This window comes from Chelonia mydas, chromosome 26, assembly GCF_015237465.2.
Source record: "Chelonia mydas isolate rCheMyd1 chromosome 26, rCheMyd1.pri.v2, whole genome shotgun sequence".
Lineage (NCBI taxonomy): Eukaryota > Metazoa > Chordata > Testudines > Cheloniidae > Chelonia > Chelonia mydas.
The window spans coordinates 13,190,976-13,215,012 of record NC_057859.1 but is presented as its reverse complement, the minus strand read 5'-3'; the positions used below and the strand labels follow the sequence as shown (position 1 = coordinate 13,215,012).

The following is a 24,037-nucleotide window of genomic DNA, read 5'->3' as shown; positions in this document are numbered from 1 at the left end:
GTTATGATTAATGGTGATAACAGTCCGGGTAATAACAGCCGCGGGAGGAGGGCTGGGGCAGGGTGCTCAGAAAACAATACAGTGTCGTCGGAAGCAAGGCGGTGCGGCTCCTTGCTCTCAGAAGCCCTTTCTCCCAAGTGTTAATGGGGCATCGGAGTTAAATGGATTGTAACTGGCGAAAGGCCCCCCCCCCCCAACCCCAATGGACCCCGGCAGCCCCTTGGGCGTGTCAGTGGGGCCAGGGCACTGGGCTGGCCCCCTGTAGTCGATGGCTGGGGGTGGCCGGGAGGTGGGCCCCTAGCTGGGGCGCAGGTCCCTTTAAGAGCTTCCCCGGACGGACGGGTCGTTTCTTCGATTGTCCCTCCTCAGACGCCGTAGATTTTGCCGCGCGGGGGGCGTCTGGGAGCTGTAGTCGGGGAGGGGAGGTGGCAGCCGCGCCCACTGGGCTCCGCGGTGCCTTCTGGGAGAGCGAGGCTCCTGGAACCACAACTCCCGGCGTGCAGCGCGGCGTGCGCGCCGGCGCCTGGCGGTGAAAGGAACCGAGGTGGGGGAGAAAGTGAGGTGAGGGGAGCGCCTGGGGCTGGGGCTGCGAGGAGTGGCGGGGGAGGGGTGACTGAGGGGTTCAAAGGTCGCGGGGAGGCTACAAAGGGGGGAGTGGCCGAGGGGGGGCTGCAAAGGGCCAAGGGAAGCAGAAGCCTGCGAAGGGGGGCTGGGTTGGGGGAAAGGGGGGCTGCGAAGGGGGGATGGGTTGGGGGAAAGGGGGGCTGCAAAGGGAGGGGGGGAATCAGAAGCCTGCACTGGGGGAGGGGTTGGGGGAAAGGGGGGCTGCAAAGGGGGGGGAATCAGAAGCCTGCATGGGGGGAGGGGTTGGGGGAAAGGGGGGCTGTAAAGGGGGGGAAATCAGAAGCCTGCATGGGGGGAGGGGTTGGGGGAAAGGGGGGCTGTAAAGGGGGGGAAATCAGAAGCCTGCATGGGGGGAGGGGTTGGGGGAAAGGGGGGCTGTAAAGGGGGGATCAGGGGGCTGCAAAGGGGGGGGAAGGGGTCAGGGGAAGCAGAAGCCTGCATAGGGGGGAGGGGGTGGGGGAAAGGGGGGGTCAGGGGGCTGCAAAGGGGGGAAGGGGTCAGGGGAAGCAGAAGCATGCATGGGGGAGGGGTTGGGGGAACGTGGGGGTCAGGGGGCTGGGAAGGGGTCAGGGGAAGCAGAAGCATGCATGGGGGGAGGGGTTGGGGGAAAGGGGGCTGGGGAGGAGTTCTAAGGTCAGGGGAGCATGTGGGGAGAAGAGGCCAGGTTGCCGGGGGGGCCATGGGGCAGCCCAGCATATGGCTGGAGGGAATGGGATGCGGGGGAGGGGAGAACAGTGCTGGGATTTGAGGGATGAAGGGTGGGAAGGGCCCAGGGCAGGAGCTGACCGGGGAATGGGTGTCTTCCACCTTCCCTGGAAGCAGCTGGCCCCAGCCACTTGCAGGGATGGGCCCTGGGCTGGAAATTCCTTTTCTCCCTGGTTGGAACCCCTCAGACGGCTAGGCAGGGCCAGGGATGAGGGTGAGCTTGGCCATGCGCCTCACTTACACACCGCTCTGAAGTAAGGGTGTCTGACCAGGAACCGGGAGGTGTGATTCTCAGCTCAGGTAGAGCTGCTCAAGCTAGCATGCTAAAAACAGCGGTGGGGCTGCGATGCTTCAGGCTGATTGCCTGAATACAGTCCTGGCAGAGGTCTAGTTGTGGATGGATGGTGGATGACTAGCCTGGCATGCCTTTACTTTTAGCATGCCAGCTCAAGCACAGCTAGTGTGTGTACCTCTGCCTGAGCTGGGAGTCGCACTTGCCAGCTGAAGTGTAGACATGCTTTATCTTGGCTGCAGGGGCTGATGCTTTATTTGCCTTATAAAAGGAGTACTGGCAGCAACCCTTGTAATTAGGTTGCCTAATGCTTCCCATTGTAAAACAAATTCTTGCAGCCTTTATCTGAAGGGCTCTCACTCTCCCTGGTTTGCAGCCGGACTTTGAAATTTGTCCTGGGGATAGTACTGGGGTCGAGGAGGTACCTTTGTTGTTCCAATAGAAATGCATTCTTTTAACTGAAAATTACTATTTCCCATTCGTGTTTTGAGCTTGCTTTTGCACGATGACTCTGTTGTTGCATATGCACTACCCCAGAATCTGTGTTTGATACATAGCTCAAGTTCTGGATTTCCACCTGCTGCTTTTCCTCCATCAAAAATATTCTGACCTAGGTCGTGTGTATTGCACTGGGAACCAGATACCATGCACTCTAGACTCACTTCTTCCACAGACTGATGCTAACAATTTTATACCCTTCACCTCCCTTATTATTCAGCGTGGCCTCATACGGGACCAAGAGACTGCAGAAACTTGAAATAAAACCTAGCTCTGTTAATATGGCAGCTCCAAATCCCATTCAGTCAGAGGCACTGCCTCAGAAAGAAAGAACGCCTGCCATATCTTTGTCCTTGATTGTGTTGTCTGTAAAATTAGGTGACTCGTGAATAGGTAGTCCATTACTTGAGTGCGTTATCCTGTATGCTCCTCTAACATCTGGTTCACATAGGGTAGGAACTTTGTCCGGCTACCAGCCAAAGTAGTTAGTGCTTAGCTCAAGAAGTAAAGCTCTGCTGAAGTTTAAGGGGGGAGGAAGAAGTTGTTACATGTGCACATAATAGAATTTTTTATCTTGCTCCTTTCTAATCCCTCCCCAGTGAATTATATACAAAAACTACATTAAACTGAGGGTTTGTAGCCACTGAGGGCCACTAATTAGCGCCCCTGTATCAATGGTCCAGTGGCCCAGGGCAGAACTGGCTGGATGCAGGTCTGCCACTGCCATGCTTCCTCCAGCCTCCAGCGTGCCCCCAGTATTTTGTATGGTCCTTCCTGGGATTCCCCCTGTGTTGGGGGCAGTTTTGTGAATTGGAATATAGATCATGGGCCCAGGAAGCTGGTTTAAGTCACAGTTTCCCAAACCTTTTAAAGTGAGAAAAAGCGAGACATCCTTTTGTCAGTATAAGCTGCAGCTCCGCTGAACCCTTTGCAGCATAGACTAGCTCTTACCTAAGTGATTTTTAATAGTTATTTGCTAAGTGACAACATTCATGTTTTCTCTAACAAAACATCGTGAGGCAGCCCTGAAGCTAGTTGCCAAGATGCGTGACCATGTTCTTCAGCACACAGCTTTTCAAACCTAGGTTTTATTTTTGAGAGGGTGACATGTAGCTCCCATTCACTGCTGACTTGGGGAAAGTATTTGGTCTTGAAGACTGCTACAAAAGAGAACCCTGTCTCACAGTGGCAGGGCATTGCGAAGGGTAAGAGCATATCCATTGCTTTGGAACTCAGTGATGCCCAGTAAAATTCTGGAAATAATTTTATGAATGAATGGGACAATTCACACCTCAGAGCTATTTACACTCTCTGCAAGCTCAGGCATGTATTACGACATTATTTACACTTAGGTCAGGTTATGAACGTTTTTTTTTTTTGGCAACTATAACAATATTTTAAAAAATGAAAGCTGAGACTCTGAAGAACAAATGAGAGGTCTCTTAGCAGACCCTGGGTAGTTCTTCGCACTTTATGCATGCCCCACGCTTTGGGAAACATAGGTTTAAACAGACTTTTGTTTATTGTAACATTAGAAAGTTATTTGTGGTTTGAACTTTTCCTTAAAGAGTCTGTAGCTTTTATTCTTTCACTAAACACACAAATAGAAGAAACAGCAGCTAAAACAATTGAAACTTTGAAAATGAGGTGAAATTTTCATGTTAACAATTTTTTTTATTTCCTTCCCGTTTGATTGTATCTGCCAGAACACCAAACTCCATGCTTTCACTGTGTCAGTATTATACATGCATTACAGGAACTTGGGCCACTTTAGGAAGTGACTGGTTGGTTGTTCCCTGCTGACTTTGATTTCATTGTTTCGTTAGGGCATGAACAGATGCACCGCAGATACCCGCCAGTCTGAAGAGCAAGGTATCTTCCTTCCTCCAGCTGTCAAATCCGTACCTGTGCGTATCTCAGATATTCTCATACTTTTCAGCAGCCTGAGACTAAACTCTAGCATTAGACACGTCTCGCTCTATTATGTGCAGAGACCTGCATGATGGGCAACATTAGGCATTAATTGTAATTGCATAAAGAGTTGGGAATATAAAGTCCCTTTGTGTGTGTGCATTCCATCGGGGCTTTCATGGTACAACTGTACCCATGTATGCATTTACAAAGTGGTATGGACTGTACTCTGCATACACTGAAAGTTATAGAAAAAGGCATGGTTGCAATGTATTATAGCTGCAGGTAAAACCCCAGCAGCGCTATCATACTGTTGCTCATTGTGACATGATACTGGTGCACATGGTGCTGGTGTTGGGCCTGGGACTTGCAGTTGTCAGAAAGCACAAGCCTCTTGCGTACGTGCTTGAATGTGATACCAGAAAGCAGGCTAGCTTAGGCCTGCCTGCCCTTCTGTGTCGGCTTTTCTGGAGGCCTAAACAAGGGCCTCCCCAGTTCTTCAAACAGCTCTTTTCATGGGAGAAGAGAGGGGTAGATCCAAACTCTCCAAGCTGCTTCCTTGTTCCTTTACCAGCTTGTCTCAAGTGGGCTAACCCATTTCCTCCAGCAGTGACACCATTCCTCTACAAACCCTTCTTATGATGAGGGGCAGACTATTCCTCCGTGACTGGCTACGCCATTCCTTGTGCAGCTTGTCTCATGGCAGGGGAAAGGGTGAACTCCAGCAGCTCCAGCATGGGAATGCTGGAGAAACCTGTGATGGGTGAGCAGGGTGGTGGCTGTGGGCTCTTTATTGGGGGAACAATCCAGGAAGGTATCACAATGTGTTAGTCACAGAGAACCTTCAAAAGGTTCCCTCATTTCCCTGGACACCACTCTGCACACAGTGTGTCTCCAGGCTTTGGACGTCTTGTGTGGTGTTGTGGTGTAACAACAATAGTGCATGCTGGGATATTTCCCAAAGTGAGAACGGGTCATTATGGCTTCAGGGAGACCGCAGGTGTAGGGAGGGAAATAGGTCTTTAAGATCCCTTATGTGCTGAAGGCTCCTCTTCTCTGCTGCTGTTTGGAGGCACTCAGCACATCGGGCTAGAAAAAAATCCTTTAAAAACAACAGGAGGTGTAAAGAGCATTGCTCCTCCTGACTGTTCGCTCTCTGCGTAGATCTCGGTGCTGAAGCAGAATGGGCTCCTGCAGGCTCTGGCAGAGGGAGCCAATGGGCGCACAGAAGCTGGTAAGCTGTATTTGAATGTTTCTACTTAATAGCCTGTTGCTTTCCAATTCTGGAGGGGACTGACGTGCTCCAACTAGCACAGCACTGCTCTTTCTGTCTGCTGAGCAAATCCTGTCCGTTCTGCTGATGGGCTTGGCCAGAATCTCACTATAATCTGCCCATTCAGATTGTCGAGATCCTGATACTCTTGGCCAAGTATTTCTCCTCATTGCCTCTAGACCGTCCAGGAAAATTCACGGCATTCCTCCAAGGCTTTGGTCAGGCTTTCTGTCCTGTCTGTCTGCTCTGAGATTCTGTCTCCCAACATGTGGGTCTGCTGTTGCCCTGTATCGCCAAAGCAACGTTCAGTTTTTCTGTCCATTAACTAAGCACGTGTCTCAGAGGTATGACTCCGAACTGTTCTGCTGGGGTGCTGTGCCAGTGGCGTTTTTAACTCTGGAATCTCAATCAAGTGAATGGGGTTGTGTTCTCATTTTTCTTCCCCCCCAGTTCAGGCCTCTTCCTGTTCATGGAAGAGATGTCGTACTCTGAACTTCCCTTCTGCAGTATCCGGGGTGGGGTGGGGGAAGGCAGGCTGCTGAGTGAGACATGGAAAGGCTCTGCAGAATTCCCCTCTGATTTCCTGTGCTATCCTTGGGCCTGATCGTGTCTGTTAGGCACTGGCCCATGTTGGGACAGGGTCAGAACTGCATTGCCCTTAGGATGATGCAGTGGAGACTGGCCAGAAGAACTGCCTGGTAGGGCCATGACCCTTTGGGGTGGCTTGGACTATTGTACCTGGCCCTTTTGCAGGTGTGCAGTGGAGAGAGGGACTTACCCGCAGCACCCCGAAAGAGCTAATCACAATCTCCCCCTATGCTTGCTGATATTCTCTCCTCTCTGTGGGACTGGGTGAGTTTGCTGCAGGCCTCTGGACAGGAGCAGGTAATCAAGGAAGGAGCTGTCAAGGAATCTGCCAAGGAATCTGCTGTTGTTCAGCTTTATATCAGAGGACCCCAACTTGGTCTGTGATAAAACGGAAAATTAAATGAGACCCCAAAGGTGGGCGAGCGTAAGGTCACAAGAACCGTTGCACTTTTTATCTGCTGGCTGATGGCGAAGCAAAGCAAACAGCTGGTCTGAGAGTTCCAGCTGTAGCTAACACTATTCATGACTCTCTTTTGCCAGATCCTAGTGCAGAGGTGCTGCGAGCCCAGGAAGAATGGGAGGCCGTGGAAAATCTCCAGTCAGGTACAGATAACTGCAATGGAGCTTACCTGGTATCCTGGACAGTTGGTACCAATTAAATCTCGTAGTGGCACTGAAGAGAGAGACAGATGGTTTGTCAATGACGAGGCACTTTGGGAACCGTCAGGAATGTAGAATGGGAAACTGAGTCACACATCCACTCAATTTAGGCTTAATCAGTTTTGCCTTTGTTAATACAATTTCAGATAGAATTGTTGACGCTTAGTGTCTGGACATAAATTTATGACAGATAAGTAATAACAGACAAGACAGAATATAGGTAAATGGGCCCCAGTCACCGCAATCTGTGGCACTGAGAAGTCCTCCTTTGCTCCATGATGGTCATCATCTTGCCTGGTCTCCTGGTCTGATCCTGTCTCGTTCCTCAGTTTCTGGTCTGGCATTTCTTCAAATTTTGGCCCTTTTTCACATGTATTCTTATACATTTTTACATGCTCAATTACCCAATTTTCCTCCAATCAGCATGCAACACATTACCCATTGATTTTTACATAACCCGTACATTCAGCATGCGCAAGCTTTAATCACCTAATGTCTACGTTTTTCCTGCTAAGTTTGCAGTTTCTGGGTCGGGTTGCCATGGGTCCCCTGTTTAAGTTTCCCAGAAAAGAGAGGTTTTGTTTATCATTACATGTTTGTATCTCTTACGTACATCTTCCAACACAACCTATTACTTATCTTGCGAACAACATCATTTCAAACAAATCAGCAAATTACATAAAAAGGAAATTGACAAAAATTTATGGCAGGCAAAGCCCTTGGCCAGTGTGTTATCCTATCTATATATTTATTCGCTCTCTATAATTACAGTTTATTAAAAATATAGCTAATGAAGCTTTCAAATCTTATCATTAGCAATCCTTCATTTTGAAGTCATAGATCAGTGTGTGTATATTATCTTTCCTGTAATCATAGAATATCCGGGTTGGAAGGGACCTCAGGAGGTCATCTAGTCCAATCCCCTGCTCAAAGCAGGACCAATGCCCGATTTTTGCCCCAGATCCCTAAATGGCCCCCTCAAGGATTGAACTCACAACCCTGGGTTTAGCAGGCCAATGCTCAAACCACTGAGCTAGCCCTCCCCCTTAATCTTTTAGGAGGGGGGGGTCTTCGAGAGCACAATAGGATTCTTTCATATCTTAACATTTCTTATCTTGTGCAAACACAAGTTTGTCAGGGGATTTTTACTTTACTCAAAGTCCAAAGTTTTTCCTGTTACAGATTTTTAGATGCTCTGGTTTCAAGACCTGGAGGTTGTTTTTTTCTTCAGTTTATTTTAATGGTACCCCAACCGGTGCCTTATTCTAAATCAGTCACCAGGACACGGTTTGGTATCTTAGTGCAGAGGGAGAGATAGTGGCTGGTCTGGGGTCCTGATGCCAGTGTTAGCCGTGCGGTAAGGCTGCAGAGCTGGGGAATTGACGTCTTCAAAGGCAGTGAAGCACCACGGAGAGACTAGAGGACTGAGACTGGCACAGGCAATGGAGTCTCTCACTGGCTGATGCTGACACAAATCTTGCTCTCAAGCCCTACTAGCAGGCCTGCCTCTGGGGCTGTGTCAAAGAAGCAGCTAGTCAGTGAGGTCTGTCCATCCAGCTTCCTGCCAGGTCTGGCCTGGTGAAGACACCATACATATTGTACTTGCTCTGAAGATCCCAGTGTGGTGTGAAGATGAAGGACCCGATTCTCCTCTTGCTTTATACAAGTTTTATGCTAGTGCAACTCCACTGGTTCCTTTGGAGCCTCTCTTGCTTCTCTGGCAGGAGGGGTGCTTGCATGTGTGCGTTGGCAGTCTGTGTACCAAGTTCCATGGGTATGGATTGAGGTGGCAGGGGTCTGTGCGTATGTCTGGATTCTGGAGGCGCCTGCGTGTGTTTGGATAGTTGCTTGACTGAAGGGGAAAGGCAGGAGTGTGTGTCTGTGTTGAAAAGGGTTTGTGGGAGATGAAAGAGGATGAGAGTCTCTGGAGAGTGTGTGGTGTTGTGGGGCCCCACTTCTCTTGGCCCTGCGTTGTGCAAGGTGCTGTACAAACACATACAGTAGGAGAGAGAATCCCTGCCTTGAAGAGCTTTGTGTCTAATTTAAGACCAGACAGAACAAGGGATGCAACCCACTCCTGGGAGGGCAGGGGTCACTGTAGTCACATTGTGTGGTTACGTAGGTGTGGAGTGTACAAAACTGGATGGTTCAGACTTCAGAGTCATCTAAAAGATTTTATTTCTCACTATAAATACTGAATATAAACATCTACATTCAAAGGATGTTAAGGTTGCAAAGTAAAGGCCTCAAAAGTTAGGAAATGCTAGGATTGAGATTGCCCATGCAACCTTACCTCTGCCTCCTTGTGCGTGTGCCCGATGGCATAGACTTCAGTTACCTGATCACATACTATTTTTGGCATGAGATCCATGCCGCTCTCCTTGCAGTCCTGCCACAGAGGTGGACAGCAGGCATGGCTGGAGTGTGCTGTGTTCTGCCTATGCTCAGCTGGTAGATGGTCACTTAGGGGCCATTGCCAGGGCTGGGCAAAGAGCCAGGGTGTATAATTTTATAACTGAAGTGGAAGCTGGGCATAGCAGAGAATTGGGCCCATAGACCTTGAACCAAATCTGTGTGGCTGATACAGACTCTGCACGGGTGCCTCCATGTAGCCGAAACTTTCCTCAAGAGGAGAGAGGCTGTATTGGTGACATGCCCAAAATTTGAAACACACCCCTCCGAAATGTGATCACCTTCTACTTAATGTTCCCCAATAGCATTGTCTCAATGATCTTCCAAACTCAGGGCTGTGACTGCTGACCAAAGTCCCACGGATATCACAGATGCCCTGAGCATGCTCCCACTTTCCCCGCTCACTCTTCTTATGAACCAACAGGGGAGGGGCCCTGGCAAAGAGAATCTGAAATTGTGACCACGTCCATCTCTTGTCCAAAGTGGCATGGGCAAGTTGAGCGGGGTGACCAGCACATGTAACTAGACTTGTCATGAATCCCAGGCAGGGCTGTTTTCTTTCGTATTTGCAGGGATCGTGGGGACGTCTGCAGGTCCCGTGCCCCTGATTGCCTTCAATGAAGCACTGCAGTATTTCCAGACAGCTGACCTGTCAGAGTGCAGGGTATGTACGAACCACTGGGATTGAACAATGTAGCGTTATGTGTGTTTGTAGCACTGTACAGACAGGAACTCATTATTCCTTGGGATGCTTCCCTGCAGTATTTTACTGAGGCACAGGGAGGTGAAGTGGCTTGTGCAAGGCCACACAGTGAGGGTGTGCTGGGCTGAGGCTAGAACTCAGGGTTTCCTGGCCAGAGGCAGCCTCCCCCATTTTCCCCTGTTTCCTATTACCCTGTCTTCTGCCCAATCCCAGTCACCCCTCTATCCGCTTCCTGCTTGTCCCTCTCTGGTCCTATCCTTCCCAGCATATGCCTGCTACTATTTCTGCCCCTGACCACCCTGCATTTGAGTCAGATTTCTCCCTCCTCTGTGTAGTTTGGGTGCTAAGAGGGAGAGCACTGGTACCACAGGAGGGAGTCTTCTTTCACTCACTTCTGGTGGTTGGTGCCCCAGTGCCTGTAGGCTGGGAGGAGCAATTCCAGGAAGATTGGTGCCCAGCCCCTTCACTTCTGGGCTAGAGCATGCTCTGTGCAAGAGAATGTTCAGAGAACGTAGCTGCCACAGTCTTGCAAACCTCTTCTGAGCGGCTGCAAATGGTGATTTAGAAAGGCGTGTAATGCAGCTAAATCTTGGTGAATTTTCATGGAGATAACCAAAGACCCCAGGTCCTCCACGCTGCCAGATTTCAAGCCCTTCCCGCGAAGCGCCGAGATGCCGGAGCTCCTTAAAGGAGCAGTTGTGAGAATTTTTTTAATGTTGACTGATCAACCTATTTTTCTTCTAACTTCATTCTCAGAAGCAGCTGAAATGGGTTTTGCTGCAACTTTCCAAACCTGTTCAGTCTGAAGTCAAGACCCGGCATGGGAAATTTAATCGCGAGAGGGTACAGTTTGGCAAAATCATAGGCAACTGAAAACAGGGTCTTGTAATGGAAGGTGTTAGGCAACCTCAACTCTTGGTGTCACTACCCAATTAATTAACAAATTCCCTTGCGAAACAGGATTTTCTATCCTGTTTTCTCCCAGATGGTGCCAAGGGAGACGGCAACCCCTACCCCACCACCTCTCTTCATGTATCATCCTTTTCGCAGAAAAAGATCCAGCCGACAGTGCAAAGGCGAGGGCTGTCTGCCGTGGCTCACTTCTTCTTCGGCCCCCCGCGGCTCCATCAGCAGCTGCAAGGCGAGCGGGATCTGGCCCTGGCGATAGCCCAGTGTGAGTATTCCCTTCTAAGGAGGAGGATGAGCTCTGGCCAGCCAGGGTAATCAGCCTCCCTCAGGGGATTGTTTTTGATTAGATAACAATCATTGAAGTGTGACCCCCCCCTCCCCTCAGCTGGTGTCCTGGAGCGTAGTGCCTTCCCCCCCACTCCTGCCTGCATACCTTGGACTGAAGACTTTCAGGAGTCATCTTGTGCCCTCTCTCCCTGTTCCCTGCACATCTCACTAGCATCCTCCCTCTCCATCAGACCAGACATTCTGAGTCACTGGGTCACAAATTCTTTCTGCAAAAAGAGGCAGCGTTTGTATTGGGGTCTCTTTATTAAATAGTGTTTGAATATGACCCCTGGAAACACCTGCTTCCTGCTGGGACATGTCAGGCTTATCAGGTACCAAATCCCCGCTAGGGTCTCCAAGATCATTGTTTCAATGAAGATTTGGGGTGGTCTCTGAAGGGGCTTAGCAGGTTTAGAAATCTCTTCAAAAAAGAATCAGGGAAGTCAGTCATTGTGATCTTTATATGTCCAACTGGTATGTGCTAAGAGGAAGGATGGTCCAGTTGTTAGAATGCTAGCCTGGGACTTCCCTGCTCTGCCACAGACTTCCTGTGTGACCTCAGGCGAGTCACTTCGTCTCTCTGTGCTCAGTTCCCCATTGTACAATAGGGATAATAGCACTGCCCTACCTCAGAGGGCTGTTGTGAGGATGGATCTATTAAAGAGTATAACAATTTGAGATACTACGGCTATGAGGGCCAGATAAGTACCATAGATAGAGGGAAATAAACGATCCAAACTTTGATCAAGTTAAATGAACTGCTGTCACAGAAACATAAGCACTGTCTCACTGGGTCAAACCAGTCTTCTCTTCTCTCTTCTCTTCAGGTTCTTGTACTGTGCTCCTCACTGTAATATCTGAGCAAGTTCCAGCAGTGCATTAAGCAACTTGACTCATCTGTCAAGTGGTATTTGTTCTCTCATCCTCTCCTGGGGGAAGGAAGTGTGTATAGTGAAGTGGCTTGTTTTGGTTGGGTTTTTTCTTTAAATATACACATTGCTCTGTATTCATGTTAGAGAGGGCAAAGCCAAAGAAATGCACCTCGTCCTGGGAGTGGAAGGTGGGGAGGATTGGGGTAGTCCCTAGTTTCTTGCAGAGTTCTGGGGCTGGCCCCTGAGAAAGTTCTGTTTCCTGCACAGAGGCTCTTTACCCTTATTGGGGAGTTCCATTGTGCAGTATGAAAAGGAGGACTTGTGGCACCTTAGAGACTAACCAATTTATTTGAGCATAAGCTTTCGTGAGCTACAGCTCACTTCATCGGATGCATACTGTGGAAAATACAGAAGGTGTTCTTATACATACAAACCATGAAAAAATGGGTGTTTACCACTACAAAAGATTTTCTCTCCCCCCACCCCACTCTCCTGCTGATAATAGCTTATCTAAAGTGATCACTCTCCTTACAATGTGTATAATAATCAAGGTGGGCCATTTCCAGCACAAATCCAGGGTTTAACAAGAACGTCGGGGGCGGGGGGGGGGGTAGGAAAAAACAAGGGGAAATAGGTTACCTTGCATAATGAATTAGCCACTCCCAGTCTCTATTCAAGCCTAAATTAATTGTATCCAATTTACAAATGAATTCCAATTCAGCAGTCTCTCGCTGGAGTCTGGTTTTGAAGTTTTTCTGTTGTAATATCGCAACTTTCATGTCTCTAATCGCGTGACCAGAGAGATTGAAGTGTTCTCCGCCTGGTTTATGAATGTTATAATTCTTGACATCTGATTTGTGTTCATTTATTCTTTTACGTAGAGACTGTCCAGTTTGACCAATGTACATGGCAGAAGGGCATTGCTGGCATATGATGGCATATATCACATTGGTAGATGTGCAGGTGAACGAGCCTCTGATAGTGTGGCTGATGTTATTAGGCCCTGTGATGGTGTCCCCTGAATAGATATGTGGGCACAGTTGGCAACGGGCTTTGTTGCAAGGATAGGTTCCTGGGTTAGTGGTACTGTTGTGTGGTATGTGGTTGCTGGTGAGTATTCGCTTCAGGTTGCGGGGCTGTCTGTAAGCAAGGACTGGCCTGTCTCCCAAGATTTGTGAGTGTTGGGTCATCCTTCAGGATAGGTTGTAGATCCTTAATAATGCGTTGGAGGGGTTTTAATTGGGGGCTGAAGGTGACGGCTAGTGGCGTTCTGTTACTTTCTTTGTTAGGCCTGTCCTGTAGTAGGTGACTTCTGGGAACTCTTCTGGCTCTATCAGTCTGTTTCTTCACTTCCGCAGGTGGGTATTTAGTCATAAGAATGCTTGATAGAGATCTTGTAGGTGTTTGTCTCTGTCTGAGGGGTTGGAGCAAATGCGGTTGTATCGCAGAGCTTGGCTGTATCTCTTTTTCAGTGTCCAGCATCAGCTGTGTCATAGGAAGGTGCAAAGAACCCCTGCACCAGGCTGTTAACCTACCTACCGGGAAAGAATCTTTCTAATGCTGTGCAGTATGAGGATTGGCTTGTGCTCTGAAACTTGGAGGTTTCCATCCTTCTCAGAACTCCTGGATTTTTTTTCCTAACTGGGTGTTCCTGGTATCCACATAAATGTCTAGTTCTTCTGTGAATCCATTTAACCTGCAGGGTTTGGGGTTTTGTTTTTTTGCCATGTCTCCACGTTGGTGCATTAGAAAAGAGGGATGTTCAATGTCACAGAGGGATGATCGGTGTTTTCCATACAGGTGGCTTGGATAATAATGAGAAAGTGCACATGAGGATCCTGCAGACCATCTACAAGAAACTAACAGGCTCCAGATTCGATTGTCCCCGCTACGGAGCCCACTGGGAAGAGCTGGGCTTTCAAGGTATGGTGAGGCAGTGAGGAGAGGGTGGGCTCTGTAGTGCAGAACTTTGAGGGTGGGGTCCCCTACTATCACTCCGGCCCTGTGGCTGAAGTGACCCAACACTGATTTAAAGGATTCTGGGTTTGTTACCTCCATCTCCCTGCAGCTGCTCTTCACTGGGTGGTTTTTTTTTTTTTTTTTTTTTTTTGCAGCTGCTGATCTGGCATCTGTTGCAGTCTCAGCCAGCTGTCATTGGTGTGGCAGCTGGACAATCAGATGCCAGTTTCTGCTGCCACCCCTGGCATAGCTACTAACTTCCCAATGACTGCTGGCCCAGTGAGATGCCACTGACATAGCTGGTTCACCACGTGTACCTGGCTGGCCACTGCTGCTTGTTGGCTGGTGATCTCTGAATAAAAAGCCCTTTCTGAGGGTTTGATTTAGTAGAGAGGCACTAGTTGCAACTCCATAGCTAAGGCTGCATTTCAGTTTGCATATAAAGCAGGGATTCAACCTCTGTTTTGTATATTAAAAAAATACAGCACTTATCTTCAGCTACAGAACAATTTTCTGAGACGTTACAAATAAATCCATTAATTAGAATTGCACTTGTATTAAAAACTGGATTCTTTAAGAAATTTAACATGTCAGTCTTTTCTTTGTCTGGAATGAGTTTAACAATGGAATAACACAGACTCTTCAAACTCTCCACATAGTTAAGTTAATCAAACTCTTGTGCATAGCCTGCATTTGAAGAAATTAAGTTGTAATTAAGGAAAGTTGTTAATGATTGTTGTATCTAATTGCTATGATTATATGGAATATGGACAGACAAAGGGCTGGTCTATGCTACAAAGTTAGGTTGATGTAAGCCACCTTGCACTGACCTAGTTGTGCATGTGTCTACACTTAAATTTGGTTCCTAGTGAGGTGAGCGCCCCATCACCTCCCTGAGCTGTGTTGAGCCCTGGTCAATTAACTGAGGTTGATGCCGTGCGAGTGTAGACACGGCATTACCTATGTCAAACCTAACAGCCCTCTAGCAGCAGTCCAACAATTCTTGACCCTCACTGCTCTGGTCACAATTGTGAACTCCTCTGCCAGGGGTCAGAGAGACCAGAGGGCCGGCTTTCCTAGCACCTTAATTGAATGCCTTTTCCTGATTGTCCAGTGCGATGACCACACCTAGCAGCTCTCCACTGTTGAGAGCAACTGCCCAGCCACCCATGCTGGCTATGTGCTCCAGACACACTCTGGCTTGGAATAGATATTGGATCTCCTTGGACTGTGGAGAGAAGAGGCTGTGCGGGCACAGCTATGGACCAGCTGAAGAAATGTGTAGATCTCTGAGCAGATTGCACGGGGATGCAGGAGAAGGGGTATGACAGGGATCAGCAGCAGTGCCACATGAAAGTGAAGGAACTGCGGCAGGCAAACCGGAAGGCCAGAGAGGCCAACAGTCAATCTAGTGATGAGCCACAGACCTGCTGCTTTTACAAAGAGCTGCATGCCATACTTGGTGGAGACCCTACCACCACCTCACAGACCACTATAGGTACTGCTGAGGAGCCTGAGACACAGACCCCTGCCATGAACAGCAAAGAAGAAGAGGAGGATGGGAGACATGCAACCAGCAGGGTCCAGCTATGCCACAATCCAGGACCTGTTTGAGACGCCCCCACAGTCCAGTCAGTCCTGGCACTTGCGCATGGGCGACCCAGTGCTGGGGAAGGAACCTCGGGTAAGTGTGTAAATGTATTTCACGTTACAATGATGTACCGATAGTGCTCCCAACTTAGCAGGACACCGCTGTCACCTTTTCATTCATTTATTCTTGCCAGAAGAGGTAGCCGAACAACCAAGAGAGGTAGTTATTGGCTCTTCATTCCCCTGTGGAGTTAGGTGCAGGGTGCCATGCATAGCAGTTTGTTTCATGTACACAGGGATGGTTGTTGAATCTTCCTGAGAGATCTTGATGAAATTTCCATGGCAGTATCTGCAGTCCTCTCCCAAAGATTTCTAGGATGGCAGCCTTTTTTCCTCTGCCGTAGGACACTTTCCCATGCCGATTGGTGATAACTTCAGCAGGCACCATTGCAGTAAACAGGCTAGTGGCATACGGGCTCAGGCAGCTCTGGGACGTCAGCAGCAGCTGTGTTTTCTGTGCCTTTGTTATCCTCAGGAGTGAGATGTCAGCTAAAATCACCACCACCTGTGGAAAATGCTGCCAGTATTCAGCACCAGTGCCCTGTACTCCTAGTTTCATGCAACCGAGCAATTCCCTCCTAATTTCCCTCGCCCCTTGTGGGCCATAGTAACCACAGCTGGTGCTGTGAATGGCGCTGGGCACAAGCACTCCGAAGCAGAAGTGTCAATGTTTAAAACTTGGTCATGTTTAAAACTTTAGGGGAGCAAGGGAAAGGAGTTCTGAACCTTAACTTTTGCTTTCCGTTGTGACTATGCTAACAATGGTACCTCTCTATGCTTTATCTATAGCCGCTGCCGTGGCCTTGAGGGGTTCCCCCTCCACACCTGCAGAATGCTTGAAGTAAATGAGGAGAAAGAAGAGGACTCGGGATGATATGTTCCGTGAAATCCTGCAAGCCAGTGCTGCATCAGACTGTGAGCAGAGGGCCTGGAGGGTGAATGTTGCAGGCTGTAAGAAGAGGGAAAGAGTGGACAGGAGAGCGGTCCAGGAGTCCCAACAGTCAAAGGAGAGAGAGATGCACCAGGGCATAATGGGGCTTCTCTGGCAGCAAACACAGATGCTGCAGACACTTGTGGACCTACAGGTTCAACAATAATGGGCTCGCCTCCCTCTGCAGCCCTTGGAAAACTCCATTTTAGCACTTCCCTACGTTCCCCCCCCCCCCCCCCCCCAAACATTCCACCGGGCATCAGGGGCCGCATCCCTACCCCTACTGCTTTACACCAAGGGACAGTAAGGACAACAACAACAGCTTCACGTACACTGGCCTGTGAGAGCCACAGTTGCTGTATGTGTAGCCAAAATGGACAGGAATGTTCTTTCTCCTTGTTAAGTTCTGCTCTATTAATTTATTAGGGTTTTAATGTACATGCTTTTAAATTGCACAGATTTGTTTTTTGCACTGGTTTTGTTACCCAATAAAATTATATTTTTTGGATAATAATTCATTTTTGTTAGTTCCCAACATGCGCTGCAGAATGCCTAGCAGTACTGAAAGCACCCACTTTCTTTGTACAGTGTGACACCACTCATAGGATCAGTGACAAACACAGTGTAATAATCATAAATGTACAGCAAGCACCGCAAAATTAATAGGTGCCTCAACAGTGTTCTAGTCATGGATGTACACCTAACAGGCCCCAAAACTGCAGGGCCAGGTAGAGCACAGTCCATCACAATGCATTATTGTGGCTTACTGGCAAAGGGTTCTTTCAAGGCCGCCTTCAGATGTATAGCTCCATGTTGAGCACTTCTAATAGCCCTGGTGTCTGGTTGTTCATATTCAGCAGACAGCCGCTCCACATCCACCTTTCTCCCTTTGCCTCACAGATAGCATGCAGGACACAGCAGGCAGCTATAACCCCTGGGATATTTTTCTCACAGAGATCCAATCGGGTGAGTAAACAACGCCAGCGTCCCTTCAACTTACCAAAAGCCCATTCTGCACCAGCTGAGCTGACAGCTGAATCTTATCTTTGGTGCTGCCAAGGTGGCCAGTGTTTGGCTTTATGAGCAAGGATAGGCTGGGTCCTCCAGGATCACTGTGGGCATTTCAGCATCGCCAATGGTAATCCGCTGGTCATGAAAGAAAGTCCCTGCTTGCAGCTTTCTGAATAGTTTTGTGTTCTTAAAGATGCAAGCGTCATGCACCTTCCCTGACCAGCCAACATGGATGTCAGTGAAGTGTTTTTAGTAATCAGCCAACGCTTGCATAACCATAGAAAAATAGCCCTTTCTGTTGATATACCCTGTGGCCAGGCGTGCTGGTGCCAGAATAGGGATATGTGTGCTGGCTATTGCTGCACGACAGTTCAGGAACTCAGTTGCCACAAATCCATCCACGATGCCCTGCACGTTGCTGAGAGTCACAGTCCTGCGTAGCAGGAGACAGTTCATGGCCCTGCATACGTGCATGACAACGGCCCCTCTGTGGATTTTCCAACTGCAGAATGATTTTCCCACTGACCTGTAGAAATCCGGCGTTGCAGGTTTCCACAGCGTTATTGCCACTTGCTTCTCCACTGTCAGTGCAGGTCTCAGTTTGGTGTCGCTGTGCTGGAGGGCTGGTGTGAGAGTGGTGCACAGATCCAGAAATATGGCTTTTTGCAGCAAGAAGTTCTGCAGTCATTACTCATTCTATAAAAAAAAAAAACCCTGCATTATGATGCGATCCCGCCAATCCGTGCCTGTTTTTTGAGCCCAGAAACGGCACTCCACTTTCTGCAGCTGCTCAGTGAACGTCAATAACCACCTTGAATTGACTTTCATTATGTCCCACAGCTATCTGTCGTCCATGAAAGCATCATGTTCGCTGCTGATTCAGTTCTTCTTGCCTCTCTGCAAATACCAGAGGATCGTGTACCCTGTGCGTGCAACTCTCATGACAATAACGCAGAGCTGTACAGGCTCCATGCTTCTGTCAGAGATGGTGGACAGTGAGGAGCGCCACGTGGGTTCCTGGGAGTTTTAAAAAAGGCATGAAAATGGTGGGATATGGGTGACATTCTGGGATGGCGAAAGTTGCGTGCTGGGAAGCTGACCCTTTGTTCCTGGCCACCCCTGTGTGACTTGTTTCTGCCCGACCGTGAATTACCAAAATCTCCCAAGAGACAGTGTGCTGGAAGGTGGTGATTTGCAAACTGCGATACCTACCCATAGTGCACCTCACTGTGCATTGGCACAAGCACTCCTGGTGAGTATGCACATCGCTGACACAAGGAGTCAAGTATACACGCGCACAAGTAGTATACTAACTGCAGCAGCTTTATGCCAGCATAATTTGAGTCGGCCAAAGTTTGTGGTGTAGATGTATCCTAAGGTAAACGACTTGGGCAACTGTTAAGTGACGGCGCTAACTCACCAATCCTCACACTTCCTCTGTAGTTAATTTGCGTGTTGTGCTTCCATTCGTTGTACTTGCTGAGAGCAAATTAGTTCTCACTGCCTTGAATTCAGAGATTAACTCCCTGATATTGGTTTGAGTGGCCAGTTAATTTTCTTTAGTCTTGTTTGCTTTCCTGGCTTTGTAAGCCAGGACTTACTGGCAGACATGGATTCCTTTTCATGCTACAAGCCTAAAACGTTCTTTGATGTTCCTTGTTTTAATTTTCAGGTTCTTTGGGAGGTATCCATCCTCTGGCCCCTGTGTTCTGCTTTTGGGGGTGGGGGTTGAAGTGTGTTTAAGGAGAGAATGGAGACAGCTTATTCTGCTGTCCCTTCAGAACCATAGATGCCTGTTCAATACTGTAAATACATTCGCCTGCTATTCTGTGCTATAAAGTAACACCAAGGAAACTGCCATGGGGTTTTTGTTTTCAGGAGAAGATGCCGTGAATTCCTTTGCTGCCTTGTACTGTGTAGATGCTGCTGTTTGGCACAGGTTGTAGCAGATACTGCATGCCCTAAACGAGCTTGTGTCTTGTGCTCTTGCAATAAAAAATGCTTTTGTTTTTATACTTAAACTCCTTGCAGTCTGTTTGTCCTAGGTTACATAATAATACTAATAGCATGCTCTCATATAGCGTTTTTCATCCACAGATCTTCAGGTGCTTTACAAAGAAGGTCATCTTTAGCCTCATTTTACAGATGGGGAAACTGAGGCAGAGAGCGGTGCAGTGACTTGCCCACAGTCACCCTGCAGGCCACTTGCAGAACTGGAACTAGAACCCAAGTCTCCTGAGTTTGTCCAGTTCTCTCTCCACTAGGCTGTACTGCTTCTGTTCTCTTGGACTAATTTCCATTACCTGAAAGTGGGTGAACTTGAATAGGACAGGATTGGACTAATCAGCATTGCATCTCTAGCATGGTGGTAGTGTGAGGAGGGTTGGCTGAACCGAAACAGGGGTAAGTAGTGGGTGACAGGCAGGGAAGACCATGACAGGTCCTTGCTGTGGCTGGAAAGGAGGATGGAAAGCGGTGGACAGGAGAGACGTAGAGCATTGATGATGAGAAACAGGGATTGATGCTTCTGCTTCTTCTGTAGTTATATCTGCCTGTTTGCATATGCTAATCATAGTTCCCAGGAGAAAGTTTTCCTCAAACTTCTTGAAGCCTTGTCCTCCCTTGATTTCCAGAACTCAGTCCTCTCCTGGTTCTCCTCCCTCTCTAATTGGTCTTTCAACACGTCCTTTGGAAGATCCTCCTCATCCCCTGTCCAACTTTTTATGGGGGTTCCACAATTCTCTGTTCTTGGTCCCCTCCTCTTCTCCCTCTACACCTTGTCTCTGGGTGATCTCATTCACAAGCATAGCTTCAGCTACCATCTCTATGCTGATGACCCTCAGATATACCTCTTCGCTCCAGATCTGCCTCCTGTCCAGATGAAAACTCTGGCCTTTCTCTGACATCTCCTTGTGGATGTCCAGTCATTAGCTTAAGTTCAACATGACCAAAACAGAGCTTCTGATTTAACCGACGGGTCCTCCCCATTCCCTGCTTTTCCCTGTGGACAACCCCACCATTCTCCCTGCTTCTCAGACCTGTAACCTGGATGTCATCGTCAACTCGGCCACTTCTCTAGATCTTCATCCTCAGGCTGTGTGAGTGGCCTGCCTTATCCACCCACACAGGTAAAACTCTCATTGTCTCACATCATCAACTGCAACCTCCTCCTCTCTCTGGCCTTGGTGTCTACCATCTTTTCCCCTCTTCAAAACACTGCTGTAAAGATCGCTTTTGTGGCTTGTCACATAGACTGCATCGCTCCTCTCTGTGTCCCACCACTGGCTGCCCCTTCTCCTTCCGGTCAAACACAAACTACTTGTCTTTCCTTATACCTAACCAGCCACTGTTTTCTATCTGGTATCAAAGTGTTCATCACGCCTCTGCTTTGCTAATGATGCCAGCTTTCATTGCTCATCTGTGACGTTTTCCAACAAGCACCTTGGGAGGCTCTCTCATGTTGCTCCCGTGCGTGAGGGGCTCCCTATGCCTATTCAGAAAAGCCACTTCCATCAAATCCCTCCATCATGCTCTCCTCCGCCATGATGCCTAAAAAAAACTTGACAGCTGGTGTGCTGAGACCACTGGTCATCTTTTAACTATTGTTTCCTTGTGCTCCCTTATCTGTCTATGTGTGTATCCACCTGTTGTCTCTCATCATGTACTTGGATTAGAAGCTCTGTGGGGCAGGGTCCTGCTCTTTGTATGTGTGTACAACAGAGCCCTGACCTCTAGGTGTTCCTGAACATCGGCAGTCATGTTGCACTTTTGTTGGTTGATGGAGTTACTTCGGCTTGACTGTCAGCAGCAGATCCTACCTTAATGTCGACGACATCTGAGAGTCAGAGTACTGTCAGTGTTTTCCCCCTATCTGTACGAGGCTTGGCCGCTTTCACTAGTCACAGTGACACACACAGGGGTCATCGGCACGGCAGCCCGAGGTGGAATTTCCTGCGGGGGTAGACGTGTGCATGCGAGGGTTGATCTTGCTAACATGCTACAAATGGCAGCTTAGTGGCAGTGCGGGTGGTGGGATGGGCTAGCTGCTCACGTACATACCTAGGATCTCGGACAGGATTGCACTCGGGGGGCTAGGCTGTCTTGCTGCCTGCACCACCATGGTAGCGCTGCTGTGTTTAGTGTGCGAGCTTGATCAGCACTAGTGTGCACATGTCTACCCAAGCTGGAAATTCACCTCCAGCGCCAGTCCCCTCTGTGTGATGTTTGGCCCGGGTTGGGTAGGCCAAGGTTATGAACAGCTTCTTCCCATGTCTGTTTTGAGCCTGCTGGGACATGACTATCTTCTTGGATGTCCACGACACTCTCTCCATGCTGTCTTCCATAGAGAACAATTTTAGGCAGCTGGGACAGGGTCATTCTAGCAAGATGGCCCAATCACTGGAGTTGGGACCTTTTGATGATTGTAGTCACTTTCAGTCTTCTACAGATGTAATTCTGTCATCATCTACCCATCTTCGCCATGCCTAGGATATGGCCCAAGCATGTCATCTCCAATGTTTGCAGCTTTTGCTTCAGACACTTTGTCAGTACCTACATTTCACAACCATAAAGTAACATGCAACACTCATTGTACCCACATTAATCTGATTTTAGCTGTCGTGGACAGCTGAGTTAAGGTTCTAAGCGTTTTATTCAGGCACGCAAACATTCTGCAGTTTACTAAAACAATCCTCTGAATTTGTAAACTCACGAGGTTTTGCTCGAAGAATTCAGTGGGTTCTTTTGTAAAAATGATCTCCAGTTATCCAGAGTCTTCCAGGCTAGATAGGATGGAGAAGAGCTGAATTCTATAATCTAAAAAATAAGCATTAAAAAAAAAAGCTTTAGCACCTGCCTACCAAACAACAAAATGCAGTCACCTCATTAGTCATCATAAAAACACAAAGCAAACAAAGCACGAGCCCCTCTTTTTCTCCATTTGGTCTCCAAGTGGCTCGCTACTTCCTGTTTTTAATGGCCATAGGCACATCCCAGAATCCTTTGCTAGCTGGTGTGGCAACTCTTCTGAAGCATCAAGTGGCTAAAAAGCATTCTGGTGCGTGCTTGGGCCTGAGCCCACTGGAGAGGAAAGTTGGTCTGCAAATGGTGGATCGATAGAGGAGAGAGGTTGTGACCCCTCTACTGCCTGGCTTCATGGAGCAGTGCAGGGAGCCTGCCCTGGCATCCAGTCAACTTCTGCTGGATGTGAAAACTGGAGAGCAAGAGCAGCTGCGGGCAGGTCCAGGGAGACGAGGGAGACAATATATTCGGTGCCCAGTTGCAGCAAAATGGTGAATTCCATGGTGGAAATGCAGAATTCAGTGACAGATGGGGGAAAAATGTCAGTTCCATGAGATGAATGGGGCAGTTCACACCACTTAGAGCCGTTGTCGCAGGCTGACTGCAAATTCAGGCGGGTATCACTGGCTCAGTTAATGCGTGGTTGATACTTTTGAGGTTTTCTCAGCAACTATAAGGACTGGCAATGGAAAGAGTTTGTCAGAATATATATCATGCTCCAAAGCAGGCACGTAATAAGACAGGGAGAGCATATACTGAGTTATTCAGGACAGGAACATGCATGACTTACCTGGCTGTATGTTTTTATATTAAAGGTATGGATCCTGGGACAGACCTGCGTGGGACTGGATTGCTTGGGTTAATGCAAATTTTGTATTTTGTAATGGACTCCCGGACATTACCCCTAGCTCGAGATGTTTTCAAGCTGTCCCAGCATGAATCACAGGCATGTCCTTCCCTCTTCAACTCTGACTCTGGATTGGTATTTATTTATTTATTAAACTTCAGGGAAAGGTAATCATGGAATCCTGCTTTTCGATTGGCTGCTAGGAAAACTCTTTCACATCCCAGATTCTCTGCTTCATCCAGTTTCTGATCAATAGTGCTGTCTTTCCACAGCCCTGAAAGACGTTGGCTACTCTGCACCTTGAATAAATCTGACGGTGTCAATTCCGCAGCCTCCCTTTAGCCAAACTTTAGTCCCATTAGCCAAACAATTCTCACTTATAAAACGTTCCCCATGGTGCGTGTTAATTTCCTTCACTTGTTTTACACACATCATTGCTTATTTTGTTTTGGTGAGGGAGAAGATGTTTTAATCAAAGACAGGCCCAAATCGTATCCCAGAACCAAACCCCAGCTCTGTTTGGTTATAGGCTCTTCAGTCAAGCAGACAAAGCTATAACCTGATCCAATGGCTGGAAGTTGAAACTAGACAAATTCAGACTGGAAATAAGGCGCTAATTTTTAACAGGGAGGGTAACTAACCATTGGAACAATTTACCAAGGGCCGTGATGGATTCTCCATCAGTGCAATTTTTAAATCAGGATTGAAAGTTTTCCTAAAAGATCTGCTCTAGGAATTATTTTGGGGGAATTCAATGGCCTGTGTTATACAGGAGGTCGGATTAGAAGACCACAATGGTCCCTTCTGGCCTAGGAATCTATTAATCCAGATCCAGACTTTATATCTTCATAATGGGAATGGGTGGAACCAAACCCTCAGATTAAAATGTGCATTCAATAACTGGAGCCAAACTCCGGGTCAGGGCTGATTGGGTTTGGCCCAATGGAAAGATAGGTTTGAGCTGCCAACTCTGACCCAAGTCTGTATCTGTATTTATTGATATCACCAGAGTGCCTAGGAACCCCAGTCATGGATCAGGGCCCCACTGTAGTAGATGCTGTACAA

General features: G+C 48.2%; 1 protein-coding gene across 8 annotated transcripts in view; it reads left to right on the top strand.

Annotated features, from left to right (window-relative positions):
* The first annotated feature begins 395 nt into the window (after positions 1-395).
* The window catches only part of ELMOD3 (ELMO domain containing 3), a 45,191-nt gene continuing 21,549 nt past the window's right edge, over positions 396-24,037 (top strand). For 2 of the 8 annotated variants that reach the window (XM_043536532.1, XM_037886297.2), the window contains exons 1-8: positions 396-561; positions 3,946-4,026; positions 5,195-5,264; positions 6,432-6,494; positions 9,536-9,627; positions 10,717-10,840; positions 13,575-13,697; positions 22,941-23,071. In XM_043536532.1, coding sequence (XP_043392467.1) covers positions 3,949-4,026; positions 5,195-5,264; positions 6,432-6,494; positions 9,536-9,627; positions 10,717-10,840; positions 13,575-13,697; positions 22,941-23,071 — 681 coding nt within the window. In that variant the 5' untranslated portion in view covers positions 396-561; positions 3,946-3,948. Of the gene's footprint in view, positions 562-1,422; positions 1,544-1,596; positions 1,630-3,945; positions 4,027-5,194; positions 5,265-6,431; positions 6,495-9,511; positions 9,628-10,716; positions 10,841-13,574; positions 13,698-22,940; positions 23,072-24,037 lie in introns of those variants that run through there. The other 6 variants (XM_037886294.2, XM_043536530.1, XM_043536526.1 and 3 more) reach the window with 6 other exon arrangements.